At 38.4% G+C, this 16,407-nt stretch overlaps 1 protein-coding gene across 1 annotated transcript in view; it reads right to left on the reverse strand.

Annotated features, from left to right (window-relative positions):
• The window catches only part of LOC101654166 (pregnancy zone protein-like), a 77,587-nt gene that overhangs the window by 54,128 nt on the left and 7,052 nt on the right, over positions 1-16,407 (reverse strand). Inside the window, exons 6-9 of the mRNA XM_045290507.1 lie at positions 13,862-14,030; positions 11,710-11,794; positions 3,226-3,349; positions 490-604 (exon numbers count right to left, since the gene is read on the reverse strand). Coding sequence (XP_045146442.1) covers positions 490-604; positions 3,226-3,349; positions 11,710-11,794; positions 13,862-14,030 — 493 coding nt within the window. The remainder of the gene's footprint in view (positions 1-489; positions 605-3,225; positions 3,350-11,709; positions 11,795-13,861; positions 14,031-16,407) is intronic.

A 16,407-nucleotide genomic window follows, 5' to 3' on the forward strand; every position in this document is an offset into this window, starting at 1 on the left:
TCCTTTATGTGATTAACTTTTCTCAGCAACCAAGCATGAAGGTACATCGCAGACTATTCCAAAATTGAATACATTTGTTCTTGGTTCTTCATCCTTTCCCCAGACATCATTATCTTGCAAAATATTACCCATTCTATAGAAATGAGCTCAAAGGTTAATTTATCTCCAAAGCTTTTTTTCTGACTCTATCTTTTCCCTTCATATTTGTTTGACCCTTAATTTGCCCTTTTCTTGTGAAAATTTTATGATGATTATTTGTACATACATGGGGTGGGAGGGCCTTCAAGAACTTCACAGGAAATAGAACTAAAAGATATGAAAAATTTCCACAAACTTTTTGAAGTTCCATAATGTAATTTCATTTTTACATTTTTAACTCTTTGAGGGTAACAACTATACATACCATTTTCATAATCCCCAACAAAATTTTCATAGAATAAAAATGTAATAACTATATGAAATTAATAAGCATTTAGGAACAATACAAACCTGTTCCCTCCTCTTTGATTGTGCCTTCCACTTGTAATGCCATCTCTAGCCCTTTCAATCCCAGGTGAAAATTTTTCGTTTTTATAAGTTTTGTGAAACAGCCTTTACTATCTGCCTGCAAAGAAAGAAAGGTGAGATAGTTAAAGCTTATTATGCCAGCCTGGCTGATAAACACATGTGGGGTTAACTGAAGGGCAGACGGCTAAAGGGCTTCGTGAGCCTCGCCTTTCTAGTTCTTGGGTCTCTTGCTTTGTGATGGTTGGACCAGGGTGCAGCTGCCTTAGCCAGTTCCCTGCTTCAGCTTGCAAGGCTCACTTCCTGCAAGACATCCCCAAGGAGAGGACGCATGGATCTACCTTGATGCAGCCCTGGGTGCTGGAACAGCCTTGTGGAGACCCCTGCCAGTGCTGAGATGCTTACATGTTCACTGCTTCGGCTTTCCTCCTGCAGTTGGCGTCATAGTGTGTGTTTTGTGAGATAGAGGAGGACTTTGTGGATTGGTGGCAGACATATGGGTTAATGTTGGACTTGTAGGCTTGGGCAGCACTGGGTTGGGATGTTTTCTTGATGTGCACTTAACCTTTTTATAAAACTCTCTTATACATGAGTTTCTGTGGATTTGTTTCTCTAAAATACCCAGACTAACACAAAAGGTTAAAAAAAAATCCCCTGAATCACAATCAGAAAGTCAGAAATCGGGGGCAGAAAAATTGTTCATGGTTCATAGAAGGAAACTCAGCAAACGCTCTAGTCACTGTTTTGGTGCTTATCCTTCCCAAGTTCAATTATTATATGAATTTTCTTCATTAATCAATTCCATTACCTTTTTTGGGTATCATTTTATTAGGGTCTCATACAACTCTTATCACAATCCATACATACATCAATTGTGTCAAGCACATTTGTATATATGTTGCCATCATCATTCTCAAAACACCTGCTTTCTACTTGAGCCCTTGGTATCAGCTCCTCATTTTCCCCCTCCCTCCCTTCTCCCTTCTTCCTCCTGAACCCTTGATAATTTATAAATTATTATTATTTTGTCATGTCTTACACCATCCAACGTCTCCCCTCACCCACTTCTCCGCTGTCTGTCCCCCAGGGAGGAGGTTGTAATCTATTCCCCCTTTCTCCCTCATCTTCCCTCCACCCTCCCAATGTCGCAACTCTCACCACTGGTCCTGAGGGGTTCATCTGTCCTGAATTCCCTGTATTTCCAGTTCTTATCTGTACCAGTGTACATCCCCCGGTCCAGCCGGATATGTAAAGTAGAATTGGGATCATGGTAGTGGGTGGAAGGAAGCATTCAAAAACTAGAGGAAAATTGTATATTTCATCATTGCTACACTGCACCCTGACTGGCTTGTCTCCTCCCCGCAGCCCTTCTGCAAGGGGATGTCCAATTTCCTACAGTTGGGGCCCTGGGTCCCCACTCCGCACTCCCCCTCATTCACAATGCTATGATTTTTTTTTTTTGTCTTTGATACCTGATCCCTTCAACGCCTTGTGATCTCACAGGCTGGTCTACTTCTTCCATGTGGGCTTTGTTGATTCTCAGTTAGATGGCCCCTTGTTTATCCTCCAGCCTATAAGACCCCAGATGCCATATCTTTTGACAGCTGGGCACCGTCAGCTTTCTTCACCGAATTTGCCTATGCACCCGCTTTGTCTTCAGCATTCATGTCGGGGTAGGCTGGTGTGCTTTTTCCATGTGGGTTTTGTTGTTTCTTAGCTAGATGGCCGCCTGCTTATCATCAAGCCTTTAAGACCCCAGACACTATATCATTTGACAGTCGGGCACTATCAGCTTACTTCACCACTTTTGTTTATGCACCCACCTTGTCCTGAGCAATCAAGTTGGGACAGCCTAGTGTGTTTCTTCCATGTGGGTTTTGTTGTTTCTCAGCTAGATGGTTGCTTGTTTATCTTCAGGTCTTTAAGACTTCAGATCCATTATCTTTTAATTCCATTTTTACACAAACTTTTCGGACCGTCTTCAACTTGCTTTCTTTTAAGCATTCTGCTTTATGCAATCATTCTATTTTTCTACTTTTGCATTTTCTGCTTTCACCTGATTCCGTTAATTATTTTTTTCTTATTGCACATCTTTATTTGTGTAATTGGAGCCTTCAGTCTATTGTCCTTTTATATATTCCTCCTCAACTCACTGATGATTTAATATTTTTTTAATCTTCTTCTTGATCTATGCCTTTTAGATTTTCCTATGAGGCAAATTCTTAGCACAGAACATATATTTCTTCGACTGTCTGCTTGACAGAAGGATTCCTGGGGGTATAGTGACTTATGTGTTAAGCTGCTAGCTATAAAGTCAGAAGTTCAAAACCACTAGCTGCTCAATGGGAGAAAGAAGGATTTCTATGGTGTTGGAAACCCACAGGGGAAGTTCCTCTTTGTCTTCTCTGGTCACTACGAGTTGGAATCAATTCAATGGCATTGGGTTTGGTTTTTGTTTGGTCTGTTTGACAAAAGTCAACCTGAGACACGCCCTTTTTTTGTTTAACTACACCTGGAGTGTTTATTAGTGCTACAAGGAAATCACAAAATTGGCCAAATAAATTTTACTATAATTTATGCTCCATCCTCATCCCAATACTCAAAACCACTGGAGAACAACAGCAACTCTCAAGGGGGGCCCTAACACTGCCAGACAATCTTACATTCAGTGTGCTAACAAAGTGATGGACTACTGTGCTGGGGAGAGTAGTTTCCACATACCTGCTGACTGAATTCATCGCAGATAACTCTTGAATGTGTACCTGGACAGGGCGAATAGTATTGCGAATCTCTTCTGCATACATTGATAGTCACCAGACCAGGGACAGGCTTTCCATATGTGTATCTATAACAAAAAAGTCACCATAAAACACCGGATATTTAACATAAATTACCCAGGCTTTTCTTCACCTTATTTAATCCGTGAATATATTCATCTTATTCAACCTAAGAATTATATTAGGATATATAAAGTGCATTTTTTAAGTCCTCTCAAACTTAATGTATTTGCTTGTTTGGAAAGCTTATAATTAAGGTCTCATTGATTTATTTCACTCAGCATAGTATCTTCAGGTTCATCTATCTTACAACTCGTATTTTTTTAAAAGAAAATAAATGAAAAGTTAGATAGACAAGCAAAAATAGAAACAAATGCTGCATATGAACAGTATTGTAATGAATCAGTGTGATTTGTTAAACATTTGGTGGAAGAAAATGACACAAAGTTGATCTTAGCCTGTGTTCTTTAAATAAAAATGCACAACCCCTCCTTTTTAACGGGCCCCTACATTGCAATTATTTGGGATACATGCTGAGATACAGATTATAGGATCTCTGCTTAGATTTTTGTTTAGAATCTCTGGAAGTGGAACTGCCCATTCCAATCTTGAACCTAATGCCATAGTTCAAACTGTGGAGTAGGTGAGGTTTGTCCTCAGCTCCCCAAGGTTCATGTTCTCATGCTTCTTCCCCACCCCCTCAAGTCCCTATAATTTCTGACAAGTAATAAATTTTTCAACAAGTTTAATCACTTTGCTGAAACTTATTTTAAAATATGAGCCAAAATATTTCTCTCTAGTGGAAAAACGTTCAACATCAAGCCTCGTGAAATGAAAACGTGTTTGTTGTTTGTTTTCAAAAGCAAGAGAGAGTTTCTCTCTTTGAGGGTGGGGAAGATTCTCTGCTACATACTGAAAGATGAATCTATAAAGACAAAACTAGAACAAGGGTCCTGTGATAGACATATAGACCGGGGAAACATAATTGAGAGCCCAGAAGTAAATCTATCCATCAACAGGTAGCTTATCCTTGACAAAGTTCCAAAATGCATCAAATGGGGAAAGAGATAGTCTTTTTGACAAATGGTGCTGGTAATAGGACCTGTATCTCACATCATATAAAAAACAAACTCAAGAAATTAAAGACATAAATGTAAAACGTGGATCATCAATGAAAAAATAGCAGCAAACTTGGAGGCCTTCATATATGGCATAAGATACGACCAACATGAAAAACATTCAAATCCCAGAAGATTAGCTAAATGACTGGGACCCCATAAAAATCAGACAGTTGTGTGCATCAAAAGATTGGACGACAGGAGTAAATAGAGAACTCCCAGACAGAAAAATGTTGGAGCAATGACCTATCAGACTAAGGATTAATCGCTAAAATGGATAGATAAGGTCAACCGTTCAACAAGAAAAGACAATTCAAATTAAAAATAGCCAAAGGAGTTCAGTCTAATTATGGCCACATAATTGAAGGCTGTGTGAAATCCTTTTCAAAGAAGACTTTTGAAAAAATGGAGGAGGCTCAAGAACCTGAGTAGAAGAACCTTTAACAAGTTTATCTCGGTGTTTCAGAGGGAGGGGTCACCACAAAGAACTTCCTAAAAAGCCACAGACTCCGTGCAGCCCCAGAAGGATGTGCGGCGTTCAGCAGAGAAGAAGGGCAAGGGTGAGTTGACACCTTGTCCCCACATTTGCCCTTTTTTATTTCTTTATTAAAAGATATTATTGGGAGCTCTTACAACTCATAACAATCCATACATCAATTGTACCACGCATATTTATACATATATTGCCATCATTCTTTTCTAGACATTTACTTTCCACTGAACCCTTGTTATCAGTTCCTCCTTTTTTTCCTTTTTAAATCATTTTTGGGGGGCTTGTACACCTCTTATTACAATCCAGATACACATCCATTGTGTCAAGCTCATTTGTACATTTGTTGCCATTATCATTCTCAAAATATTTTCTCTCTACTTGAGCCCTTGGTATCAGTTCCTCCTTTTTTCCTCGCCCTTCCTGCCCCCCTCCCTCATGAACCCTTGATAATTTATAAATTATTGCTATTTTGTCTTACACTGTTTGATGCCTCCCTCCACCCACTTTTCTGTTGCCCGTCCCCCAGGGAGGGGGTTATATGTAGATCCTTGTGATCCGTTCCCCCTTTCTACCCCACCTTCCCCTTACCCTCCTGGTATCGCTACTCTCATTATTGGTCCTGAGGGGTTCATCTGTCTTGGATTCCCTGTGTTTCCAGTTCTTATCTGTACCAGTGTACATCCTATGGTGTAGCCAGATTTGTAAGATAGAATTGGGATCATGATAGTGGTGGGAGGAAGCATTTAAGAACTAGAGGGAAATTGTATGTTTCATCACTGCTTCACTGCACCCTGACTGGCTGGTCTTCTCCCCAAGACCTTTCTGTAAGGGGATGTCCAGTTGCCTACAGATGGGTTTTGGGTCTCCAATCCACAATTCCCCTCATTCACAATGATTTGATTTTTTGTTCTTTGATGCCAGATAACTGATCCCTTCGGCACCTCGTGATCACACAGGCTGGTGTACTTCTTCCATGTGGGCTTTGTTGCTTCTGAGCTAGATGGCCACTTGTTTACCTTCAAGCTTTTAAGACCCCAGATGCTATATCATTTGATAGGCGGGCACCATCAGCTTTCACCACCTTTGCTTATTCACCCGCTTTGTCTTCAGCGGTTGTGTAGGGAAAGTGAGCATCACAGAACGCAAAGTTAATAGAACAAAGTATTCTTGCATTGAGGGAGGACTTGAGTAGAGGCCCAATGTCCATCTGCTACCTTAATACTTAACCTATGAATATATGCACATAGATCCCACATTCCCCCTTAACTTGCACCACAGAGGACATTAGTACTTCTCCCTCATTCTACTCGTGTGGCGCAGTGTCTGGAATGTATCTTCTCACCCCTTCATGTTTATTGTATTGATTGTTGCCCAGCCCTCCTGGAGGACTCTGGAGCCAATCTCTCAACAAGAATTTTGAAAGGGACAGTATTTATTTCCTGCCTTTGGCTCTTGCTTGAGACAGACTAACACTGAACTCTTGACTATTGGAAATCTACGGCAGGTGCCCAGCGATTGCTCTTTGGCCAGAGGAGGTCGCCCTTGTTCTTCTCAAACTGGACAACTTCTTCCCAGGGTCTTTCGAAATCATACAGGTTAAGCCTTCAAAGGGAGACGGCCTCTTGAGGGCAATCGGACCAATCACTGGCAAATGATGGAAAAACCAAATCACCACAGAGAATGTGACACAGACACAGTTGTTCTGGCTGATGGGAACTTTCACATTCTTGGCTCTTTCCAAAGCACCAAGAGGACAAGAACTGCCATTTGCAACCTCATTATGAAATACCTGCCCTCAAAGGTTTGTGGCAATATTCATACTATGGCCAGCAGAGCAGCAAATTAATTCTGATTCCACATTAGAGAATCTTATCTTTGACACCAGAAAAGAGGCTGTGGACTCTACAAATTGTCACAAGGAATCCTGTGACGAATTCTTCCATTTGTTTCTTTCATTCTCAGTCAGCAGCATAAACAAAGGAGAAGTGGGATAGTGTTCATATTATAGCCTTCAGGATCACTTAGTTATCTGATGTCAATACTAGTATATATCAAACAGTGTATATTTTCCTTGTTAAGCACATGAGGCAGATTTGTATTTTATAATTCTCTTAGTAAAATGGAATGTCTTACTTAAACAGCCCTTCTGAATGAATTTTTGAGTTTATTTATAGATTTCTATAGTTTACAAATATTTCATGTTTACCACTTAGAAGAAATATTCCCAATCTTGGTAATTCTGACTACTTTTATTACATTTGGAAAATAAAACTTTCCTTGTGACATAAGTACAAAGATTAGCCTGTCTTGGTTTACACAGTAGAGCCAACACTGCTAATTGCCTCATTCTAACATATCTGTATACCACCACCCATATGAAGGGGGAAATCATAGATTTTCTAAGATAATTCCTATAATTAAAATCCACAGACAAGAAATCTTTATAAACTGTAAATAATAAAGTCCAAGGCCAGAGGTAGGAATGGTATTAGAGCTTAAATTCTGAGCACCCAGTTTTCAGAAGACTATGAATGACAGTGAAAGCTCATCATCCATTTGCAGGGCCCCCACTTGGATTAAGCTTCCAGTGAATCCCCTCTGACCCTTGGCCAGGGATGTGGAGAGCCTTGCTGTCAGACTGAGTGCATTGTAAAGTGGATAAATACAGATGTAGTTCAAGGAAAATGTAATACCTTATCATTGTTGGTCCATTTAACATTTGTTATAGTTTTTATTATTTTCTCTCATTTTTCATCTGAGCTTTTCCTATGTCTTATTTTTGTTACTGGGTTTTCTTTTTGGTTTTGTATGTTTTTCTCTATGGAAAACTCAGGATAGGTAAATCTATAGATACAGTAAGTGTATGAATAGTTTCTTGGGCTTATGTCAGGGGAGGTGGGATGGACGTTGTGAGCAAATAAATAATGAGTACAAGGAAGAAATAAATATTCTAAAATCGATTGTAGTGATGATTCCACATCCCTTTTTAATATTCTAAAACTATTGAACTGCACGATATGTTAATTATAGGTCAATAAGACTGTTACAATAAAAACAAAACAGAAAACTCTCACCATCAAAAAGTCTGGGCCAGATTGTTTTATTGAGTAATTCTAGCAAGTTTTAGAGACATGTTAACACCAATCCTACATAAACTATTTCAGAATACAGAGAAGGATAATATATTACTAAACTCATTTTATGAAGCCAGTATAACCCTAATGCCTAACCCAGGCAAAGACATCACCAGAATTTTAATTGAAAATTATAGACCAATATCCCCAATGAATATAGACATCACAATTTTCAACAAAAATCTAACCAACCGAATTCAATAAAACATTTAAAAATTAATAATCATGATCAAATGTGATTCATACCAGATATACAAAGATGGTCCAATATTAGAAAAATAATTAATATTATCCATTACATAAACAAAATAAAGGAAAAGGACCATATGACTGTATCAATAAATGCAGAAAAGGCATTTGGCAAAACTCACATCTATTCTTGTTAAAAATACTTAATAAAATAGGAACAGAAGGGAAATTCCTCAACATAATAAAGCAAAATCAGTGACTAGCATTTCACTTAATGGAGTGAATTTAAAAACTTTTCTCTTTAGAATGGGAATCAGACAAGATTGCTAATTAGCATCATTTTTTCTTATTGAATATAGTCCTGTAAGTTTTAGCTAGAACTATGTGACATAAAAAAAGATATTAAATGCATATCCACTGGCACAGAAAAAAGCTGTCTTTATTTGCAGATGGCAGAATCTTATATGGAGAAAACCCCAAAGATTCAATAAAAATTTTTCTGCAACTAATTAAAAAAATTGTCAACGTAGCAGGCTATAAGATCAACATATGAAAATCAATTAGATTCTTGTATTTGAAAGAAAAGAAGCCCCCAAAGATAAATAGAACAACAATACCATTTATAATAACCAACCAAGAAGTAAAATACTTAGGAATAAATCTTAACAGAGAAACAAAAGACTACTACACAGAAAACACTCTACAAGAAACCAAAATAGACTTATTCAAATGGAGGAATGCTCCATGCTCATGAATAAGAAGACTTAATATACAGAAAATGTCAATATTACCAAAAGCACTCCATAAATTCAATGCAATTTCCAGTATAAATCGCAGCACTATTCTTCAAAGAAATGGGAAAAATAATCACTAACTTTATATGGAAAGGAAATACATCAAGGATAAGCAAAACACTATTATAAAAACAAACAAGTAGGAGGCCTTTCACTCCCCAATTTAAAGCCTATTCTGCAGCCTCAGTAATCAAAATAGCTTGGTGTTGGTACAACGATAGATATGTAGACCCATGGATTAGAACAGAGAAACTAAAAATATAACCAAACATCTGCAGACACCTGATTTTGACAAAGGCCTAAAATATTTTAAGTGGGAAAGAAGATGCCTTTTTAGTAAAACATACTGGGAAAATTGAATATCCATCGGTAAAAGAATGAAATAGGACCCGTAACCAACTCATACTATGTACAAAATCAAACTCAAGTTAGATTAAAGACCTAAATATAAACTCTGGAACATAAGGAACATCAATGAAAAAATAGGGACAAACGCAAGGTTCTTAATACAATGCACATCACCGAACAATGAAAACACTCATGTTACAGAAAAGAAAATAGAGGACCAGGACCTTCTAACAATGCGCCATTTATGTGCATGAAAAGAATTCAACAAAAGAGTCAACGAGAACTCATAGATTTGGAAAATATTTGGCAATGATATATAAGATAAAGGGCTAATTTTGAAAATCTATAGAAAACTACAATACTTTAATGGGAAAAAAATACATGTAACCCAGTCAAAAAATGAACCCAAGGCTTGAATAGACAATTTCCTAAGATGACATCAGGTGGCCAATAATTATACGAAGAAATGCTCTCATGTTCATTAGGCTTAAGATAAATACAAATTAAGAAGACAATGAGATACTACTTTACAGTGAAATTCTTGGCAAATATTTTATGACACCATTATTATAAAGGAAAAATAATGCTTTTACACCGAAGGAAAAGGCTTTGATGGCTATGATGGGCTAGGGCTTAGGACTGGACTTGGGGAAGGAAGGAGGAGGGAAGTAAGTCTGAGGATGGGCAGTAAAAGTAAAAAAGAAAGACCCACCCATGTGGGGCATTTAGTAGGACACTGTCACTGTTTTGATGAGCTGAGCTGTGCAAGTACATAGAGTATGTTTTTCTTTGTATGTGTCATCTTCCACAAACCACAGGGGGAACCTTGAACACACGAAGAACCACTTCATCAAAGAAGCCACCAAATAGATCTAGAAAAGCTCATGATCGTATGTGACATGGTCGAGCACAAAAGGACAAACGTTGCATGAGACCACTATTATGAATAGTTTTAAACAGGTTCTCACACTAAAAGAAGCGTTCTTTGATGGTTCACAGGGAGTAGAGGGAAAGAAAGGGGACGTAACTGAGTAGAAAGTAGACAGGGGTTACCTTCGGTGAAGGGGAAAGCAATAAACAGGAAGTAGGTGGTCAGCCAAAAATGATGGATGCTAAAGAAGACACTGGGAGAAGTGCAAGAGTTAAAGGAACCAGAGAGAAATCGGGTTTTATATACAATTCCATCCTAACAATGTTCTAGAGGTAGATGCAAGAATAGGCATACAAGCTGAATGGATATGGGAGGGGTAGTGGGAGTATATTGAGAAATACATATGGGGTTGACAGAGGATATCTGTAACTTTGCTACACATAGAGCTATGAATGTGGTAGAGTACGCAGGGGGCAAAAATATGAAATTTCTTAGACATCATAAAAAACCTTGAGGGAATGAGTTCCTGGGCTTGGTGGCTTAGGACCATATTGGCATAACATAGTCCACAGAGACAACACTCTGCATTCTATTTTGATGACTAATGGCTAGGTTCATCTATGTTGCAACTATTGACCTCTTCCTGTCCAAAAGGAAAAAGAGTGTTGAAAATTAAATAAACCAGTAAACAACTAGTAAAATGGACTAAGACACCACATGAACATTATTTTCCTTGACCAGGACACAAGAAAAACTAGCTGTTGCCCAGCAACCACTATCAACACTCTGAAATAGATCACACGAGGAGGTCTTGGTTACGGTAGGAGAAAAATATGGAACAAAACTATAAATTATATTCTAAGAAGACCAGGTCTCCAGGTCTACTGGGCAGATAGAGACTACTGGAAGCCCTTTAGTCACCTCAGGTTTGCAAACTAACTCACCCGTGGTTCAATTTCAGCCAAGCATTACACAGGCTTATCATAACACTAGTGAGATATGCACACCTTAGAAAGATCAACAATTTAAGACCAAAAGTGGACAGTTTGCCCAAGTGGACAGTTCAGAAGGGTGAGGAAAGAAGGAGGAATGGAAACAAGAAACAAGGAAGAGGAGATGTTACATGGTGGGAATTGCAATTAATAAGATGAAACAAAATGTGCACAAATCATTGAAATGGAAATTATCTTTTCTGTAAGACTTCACCCAATTCACAATAAAAATTAAAGCAAACAATTCTTACAGAGCACAATTCAACTACAGGGACACTCATGAGATCTCTATGAATAAGAATCAACAGCAAAAGGGGAAAAATAGAAGTGTCATAGGCTAACACTTCTGCTTGCTAGCATAGCCTCAGGCAAGTTGGGAAGTTATTTTAAGTACTTTAAAGTCAAATAACTGTCATTTGAGATGAATCTTCTGAAACAGAATAGGGAAACAGAAATTATTTGGCGGGAGGAGTCGGGGATGCAACTTACTGGCCACAGACAGATACTTCAAATTCTTCATCTAGGAAACGAATTGTGTTAGGTAATTTCACTTGAACCTCAAATCTGGGCAAAACTGTTGACAACAAAAGTGAATAAGAGATGAGGCTTTTGAAAGTATTATAATTTTCTAAAATAGAGTCACATGAAATGATTTCAATTGCCACAAAAAACATCAGGGACACTATTGACCAAGTAGATGTCATTCGTTACCATGGTAGTTTGTATTATGTCAACTTGGTTTAGGTGATCCTACATTTTCCAGATTCTCCTACAAATTGCTAAAGAGAAGGAGTACCATTAGTCTCTTAAGAGCATCAGAGAGAAACCAACAGGTTCTCTCTCAGCATCCATTTTTTGTTGTGGTTATTCGCTTGTTTTGTTTCTTCCCCACCTGACTTCCAGCACTTATGCTGAACGGGTTCCATGCCCATCATTGACTTGGTTCTGGATCTAGGGAAGTGGTAACTATGCATAAATAACAGCTTTCCGTGGATCCTTCCATCATCTTCTCTTTATTGTTTTCTCTGAAGGTGCCTAGCTTCTTTCCCATGGTCCTTACAAACTGTAATTTATTCATACCCAGCAATGATTGGGAGTCCCTAGGTAGTATAAATTGTCGATATAATTGATAATTAGAGAGTTCAATGTTTGAGTCCACCCAAAGGTATTCAAGGAGAACTACTTAGAAAAACAGAACAACAACAACAAAAAACTACTGGAGAACTACTTCAAAAAACAAAAGAAAAAAAAAAACCATACAGAAAGGAACTGGAAACACGGGGAATCCAGGGTGAATGATCCCTTCAGGACCAGTGGTGAGAGTGGCAATATGGGAGGGTGGAAGGAGGGTGGGTTGCAAAGGGGGAACCGATTACAAGGATCTACATGTGACCTCCTCCCTGGGGGAGAAACAACAGAAAAGTGGGTGAAGGGAGACGTCTGACAGTGCAAGATATGACAAAATAATAATTTGTAAATTATCAAGGGTTCATGAGAGTGGGGGCAGCGGGGAGGGAGGGGAAAAATGAGGAGCTGATGCGGGGAGGGGCTTGGGTGGAGAGTGGATGCTTTGAGAATGAGGAGGGCAATGAATGTACAAATGTGCTTGACACAAATGATGTATGTATGGATTGTGATAAGAGTTGTATAAGCCCCTAATAAGATGATTAAAAACAAACCCAAACAACAAAAAAGATGTAAAAAAAATCCTTAGGCATCATAGTACTATTCGGATACACGGGGATCCGTAAATCAGACTTGGTTACTTAGCATCTGCTTTGGTTCTGGTTTGCTAATGGTTTAAGAGAATTGGTTAATAACTTTTCTCTGGTCTATCAATTGTCCCTGCTGGACTAGTTTCTTCCACCTTTGTTTAAGGTGTTATTCCCACTATAAATTTGTATTTCATAATGTTTTTTGTTCTAATGAATTTGAGGAATCATGTTTTTGTGATAGGACTCTTCAACCATAGCTTAAAATATTTAATTGACATTAGAATCTGCACATAACTGATAGCTAATGATTTCAATGTGCCTATTACTATAATTGGAGTAGTGCTGATAGATGCAACAGGCATATATTAGATAATTTCAGGAAGAAGTTCCTTCTGTTATAAATCAACAGAAATGTGGATAGTTCACAATTAACAATTTGTGTTTGAATAGGGTCTAAAGGACCTATTCAAATATTTCTTGTTTCCTATTGCTGTGAGATTTTGGCAAGTTAGCTAACTTTTCTAGAATTGATTTGCTCATTAGTAAACTGAGGTTAAATGTAATCATACTTAAAGTCACCAAACGGTATCACCTTTGAAAATCTTGTTTCATTTACAGCTTATTGATTTCTACAAGAGATGTAAGATAGATGGGAAAATAATATTTGCTTAGTTTTTATGAAATGGTATGGGAGGACAGGAGAGCGGCAATTTAATGGAACTTATAAATTCTCATTCTGCTTCAAAGGACTGCAGTAAGAAATACATGAGATAGTGCATGAAAATTGCTTAGCAAATATTTAGGCAAACGACAAGTCTTGTTCATTTTTAATATTGGAACTTAAACTTTCTGGTCATCTCTATGTGAAAATATTCAATTATAATTACTGTGATATCACTCATTATTTGTACATGCAGAATACTTACCATATTCTATTACCTCGAAGGGGTGCTCTATTTTTTTTTCCAGATTCTTTTGTACAATGACCTTGTAAGGACCTAGAATGGGCTCCTCTGAGAGTGGGAAGGAGAGCTGGGTGAGCCCCCCTTGCAATCTGATATTTTGCCACTGGAAAATTCTGTTCTTCTTGGGGTTCTATAGGTAAAAAGTCCACATAAGTAATTGAAAAGTACTTTTGAGTGGAGTGGAAACTTATTAGGTAAGAATGGCATTGGGTATTACATTACAGATGCTTGGTTAACTTTCACCAAAAAGGTCTCATCCAAGTTTTCTAGGAATTCCATGCTGGGTATTGAACAATACCCTTACAAGATATAAGCTATTGCAAATACTATTCCATACTGGCCCATCTTTTAAAAATGATGTTTCCCCATTTAGGTCAAATACACCAGGTTAAGTCAAAAAGTATTGCTACAAAAAATCAAAGAGCCCTTTATTAAACAAAAATATCAAAATGTGAAGCTATTATTTCTTCATATATTCTTCATTGAGGTGTATACCCTTCTGAAAGTGATGGGTTTCTGTTTCTCTAACCCATCTTTCAAAAACTCTTTGCTCTTATTTACACAACAAAATGGTAGTTTGGGCATTCTTGGGGGACTCCATTTATGCTCCTTTTCAATGCTCATTGAGTTTGAGGAACAAAAGGAAGAGACAAGTTCAGAGCTATAAAACGAATGAGGTAAAGTTCCCCAATGATCAACAAACAGACCTGGACTTATTTATAGGCTTTTCTTTTGTTGTTGTTGTTTTGTGTTATTTTGTTGTCTTGTTTTGCTCTGTTTTGTTTTTGTGCTTATTATTGTCTCTGTATGTCTATCTAGACAAGCTAGGTGGGATAACCAATCTGGAGGGGAAAACAACGGGACCGCTGGTTCTGGGGGTGGTGGTAGGGGGACACAGGAGAAAGGGAGGCAGGGGAATGGAGGCGGGTGTCAACCAACCAGGGACCAGGGACCAACAAGTTATCTAAAATAGATGGAAAGGAGGGCACATGATACCTGGTGGGGCTTGATCAAGGGAAATGTAGCTGAGAGGAGTTACTGAAACCCAAATGAAGGCCGAACATGATAGTGGGACAAGAGGAAAGTAAAAGGAAACAGGGGAAAGAACTAAGAGGCAAAGGACATTTATAGAGGTCTAAATATAGGCATGTATATATGTAGATATATTTATATATAACGATAGGGGAATAGCTTTATGTACATATATTTATATGTTAAGTATTAAGGTAGCAGACGGACATCTACTCAAGTATTCTCTCAATGCAAGAACACTTTGTTCTAATACCCTGGCATTCTGTGATACCCACCTTCCCAATATGATCGCTCAAGACAAAATGTGTGCATAAGCAAATGCGGTGAAGAAAGCTGATGGAGTCAGGCTATCAAAAGATACAGCATCTGGGGTCTTAAAGGCTTAAAACTTTTAAGCTTTTAAGTGGCCATCTAGCTGGGAAGCAACAAAATTCACATGGAAGAAGCACACCAGCCTGTGTGATCATGAGGTGTTGATAGGATCAGGTATCAGGCATCAAAGACCCAGAACAAAAAATCATATCAATTTGAATGAGCGTGAGTGCAGAGTGGAGACCCAGAGCCCATCTGTAGGCAATTGGACATTCCCTTACAGAAGGGTTAGAAGGAAGAGATGAACCAGTCTGGATGTGGTATAGCACTGATGAAACATACAACTTCCTTTAGTTCTTTAATGCTTCCTCCCCACCTACACTATCATGATCCCAATTCTATTTTACAAATCCGGCTACACCAGAGCATGTACATGGGTACAGATAAGAACTGGAAACACAGGGAATCCAGGACAGATAATAAACCCCTCAGGACCAATAATGAGAGTAACGATACGGGGAGAATAGGGGGAAAGTGGGGGGAGGTAGGGGGAACTGATCATAATGATCTACATATAACTCCATCACAGGGCAATGGACATCAGAAAAGTGGGTAAAGGGAGACATTGGTCAGTGAAAGACATGAAAAATTATAATTTTTAAATTTTCAAGGGATCATGGGGGGTGGGGAGAGGGAGGGGAAAATGCAGAGCTGATACCAAGGGCTCAAGTAGAAAGAAAATGTTTTGAGAATGATGATGGCAACAAATATACAAATGTGCTTGACACAATGGATGCATGTATGTACTCTGATAATAGCTGTACGAATACCCAATAAAATGATTTTTTAAAAAATGTTCCCCAATGATATTCTTCCAGAACAGCCCTTACTACGCCCAAAGAACAAGCAGCTACACTGTAGTCATGATAAACCTTTCGTTGGTGCAATTTTCCCATTTGTTTTTTTCTCTCACAAATGCAGTTTTAAATTTTCTTTAAATTTCTTCATAAAAAGCTTCTGCAATCTGAGGGGCTGGCCCCAATCCCAGCTACTACGTGGACACCTGCCCTTCCCCCCAGAATAATTTATTTCAAAGGATGGCATTGAATCTGCAGCTCCGGGAGAGGGACATATCTGATCAGAGCACAGGGGAGCAGATGAAG

The sequence above is a fragment of the Echinops telfairi genome, unplaced genomic scaffold (assembly GCF_000313985.2).
Source record: "Echinops telfairi isolate 266 unplaced genomic scaffold, ASM31398v2 ScPeMD7_40;HRSCAF=151, whole genome shotgun sequence".
NCBI classification, from domain to species: domain Eukaryota; kingdom Metazoa; phylum Chordata; class Mammalia; order Afrosoricida; family Tenrecidae; genus Echinops; species Echinops telfairi.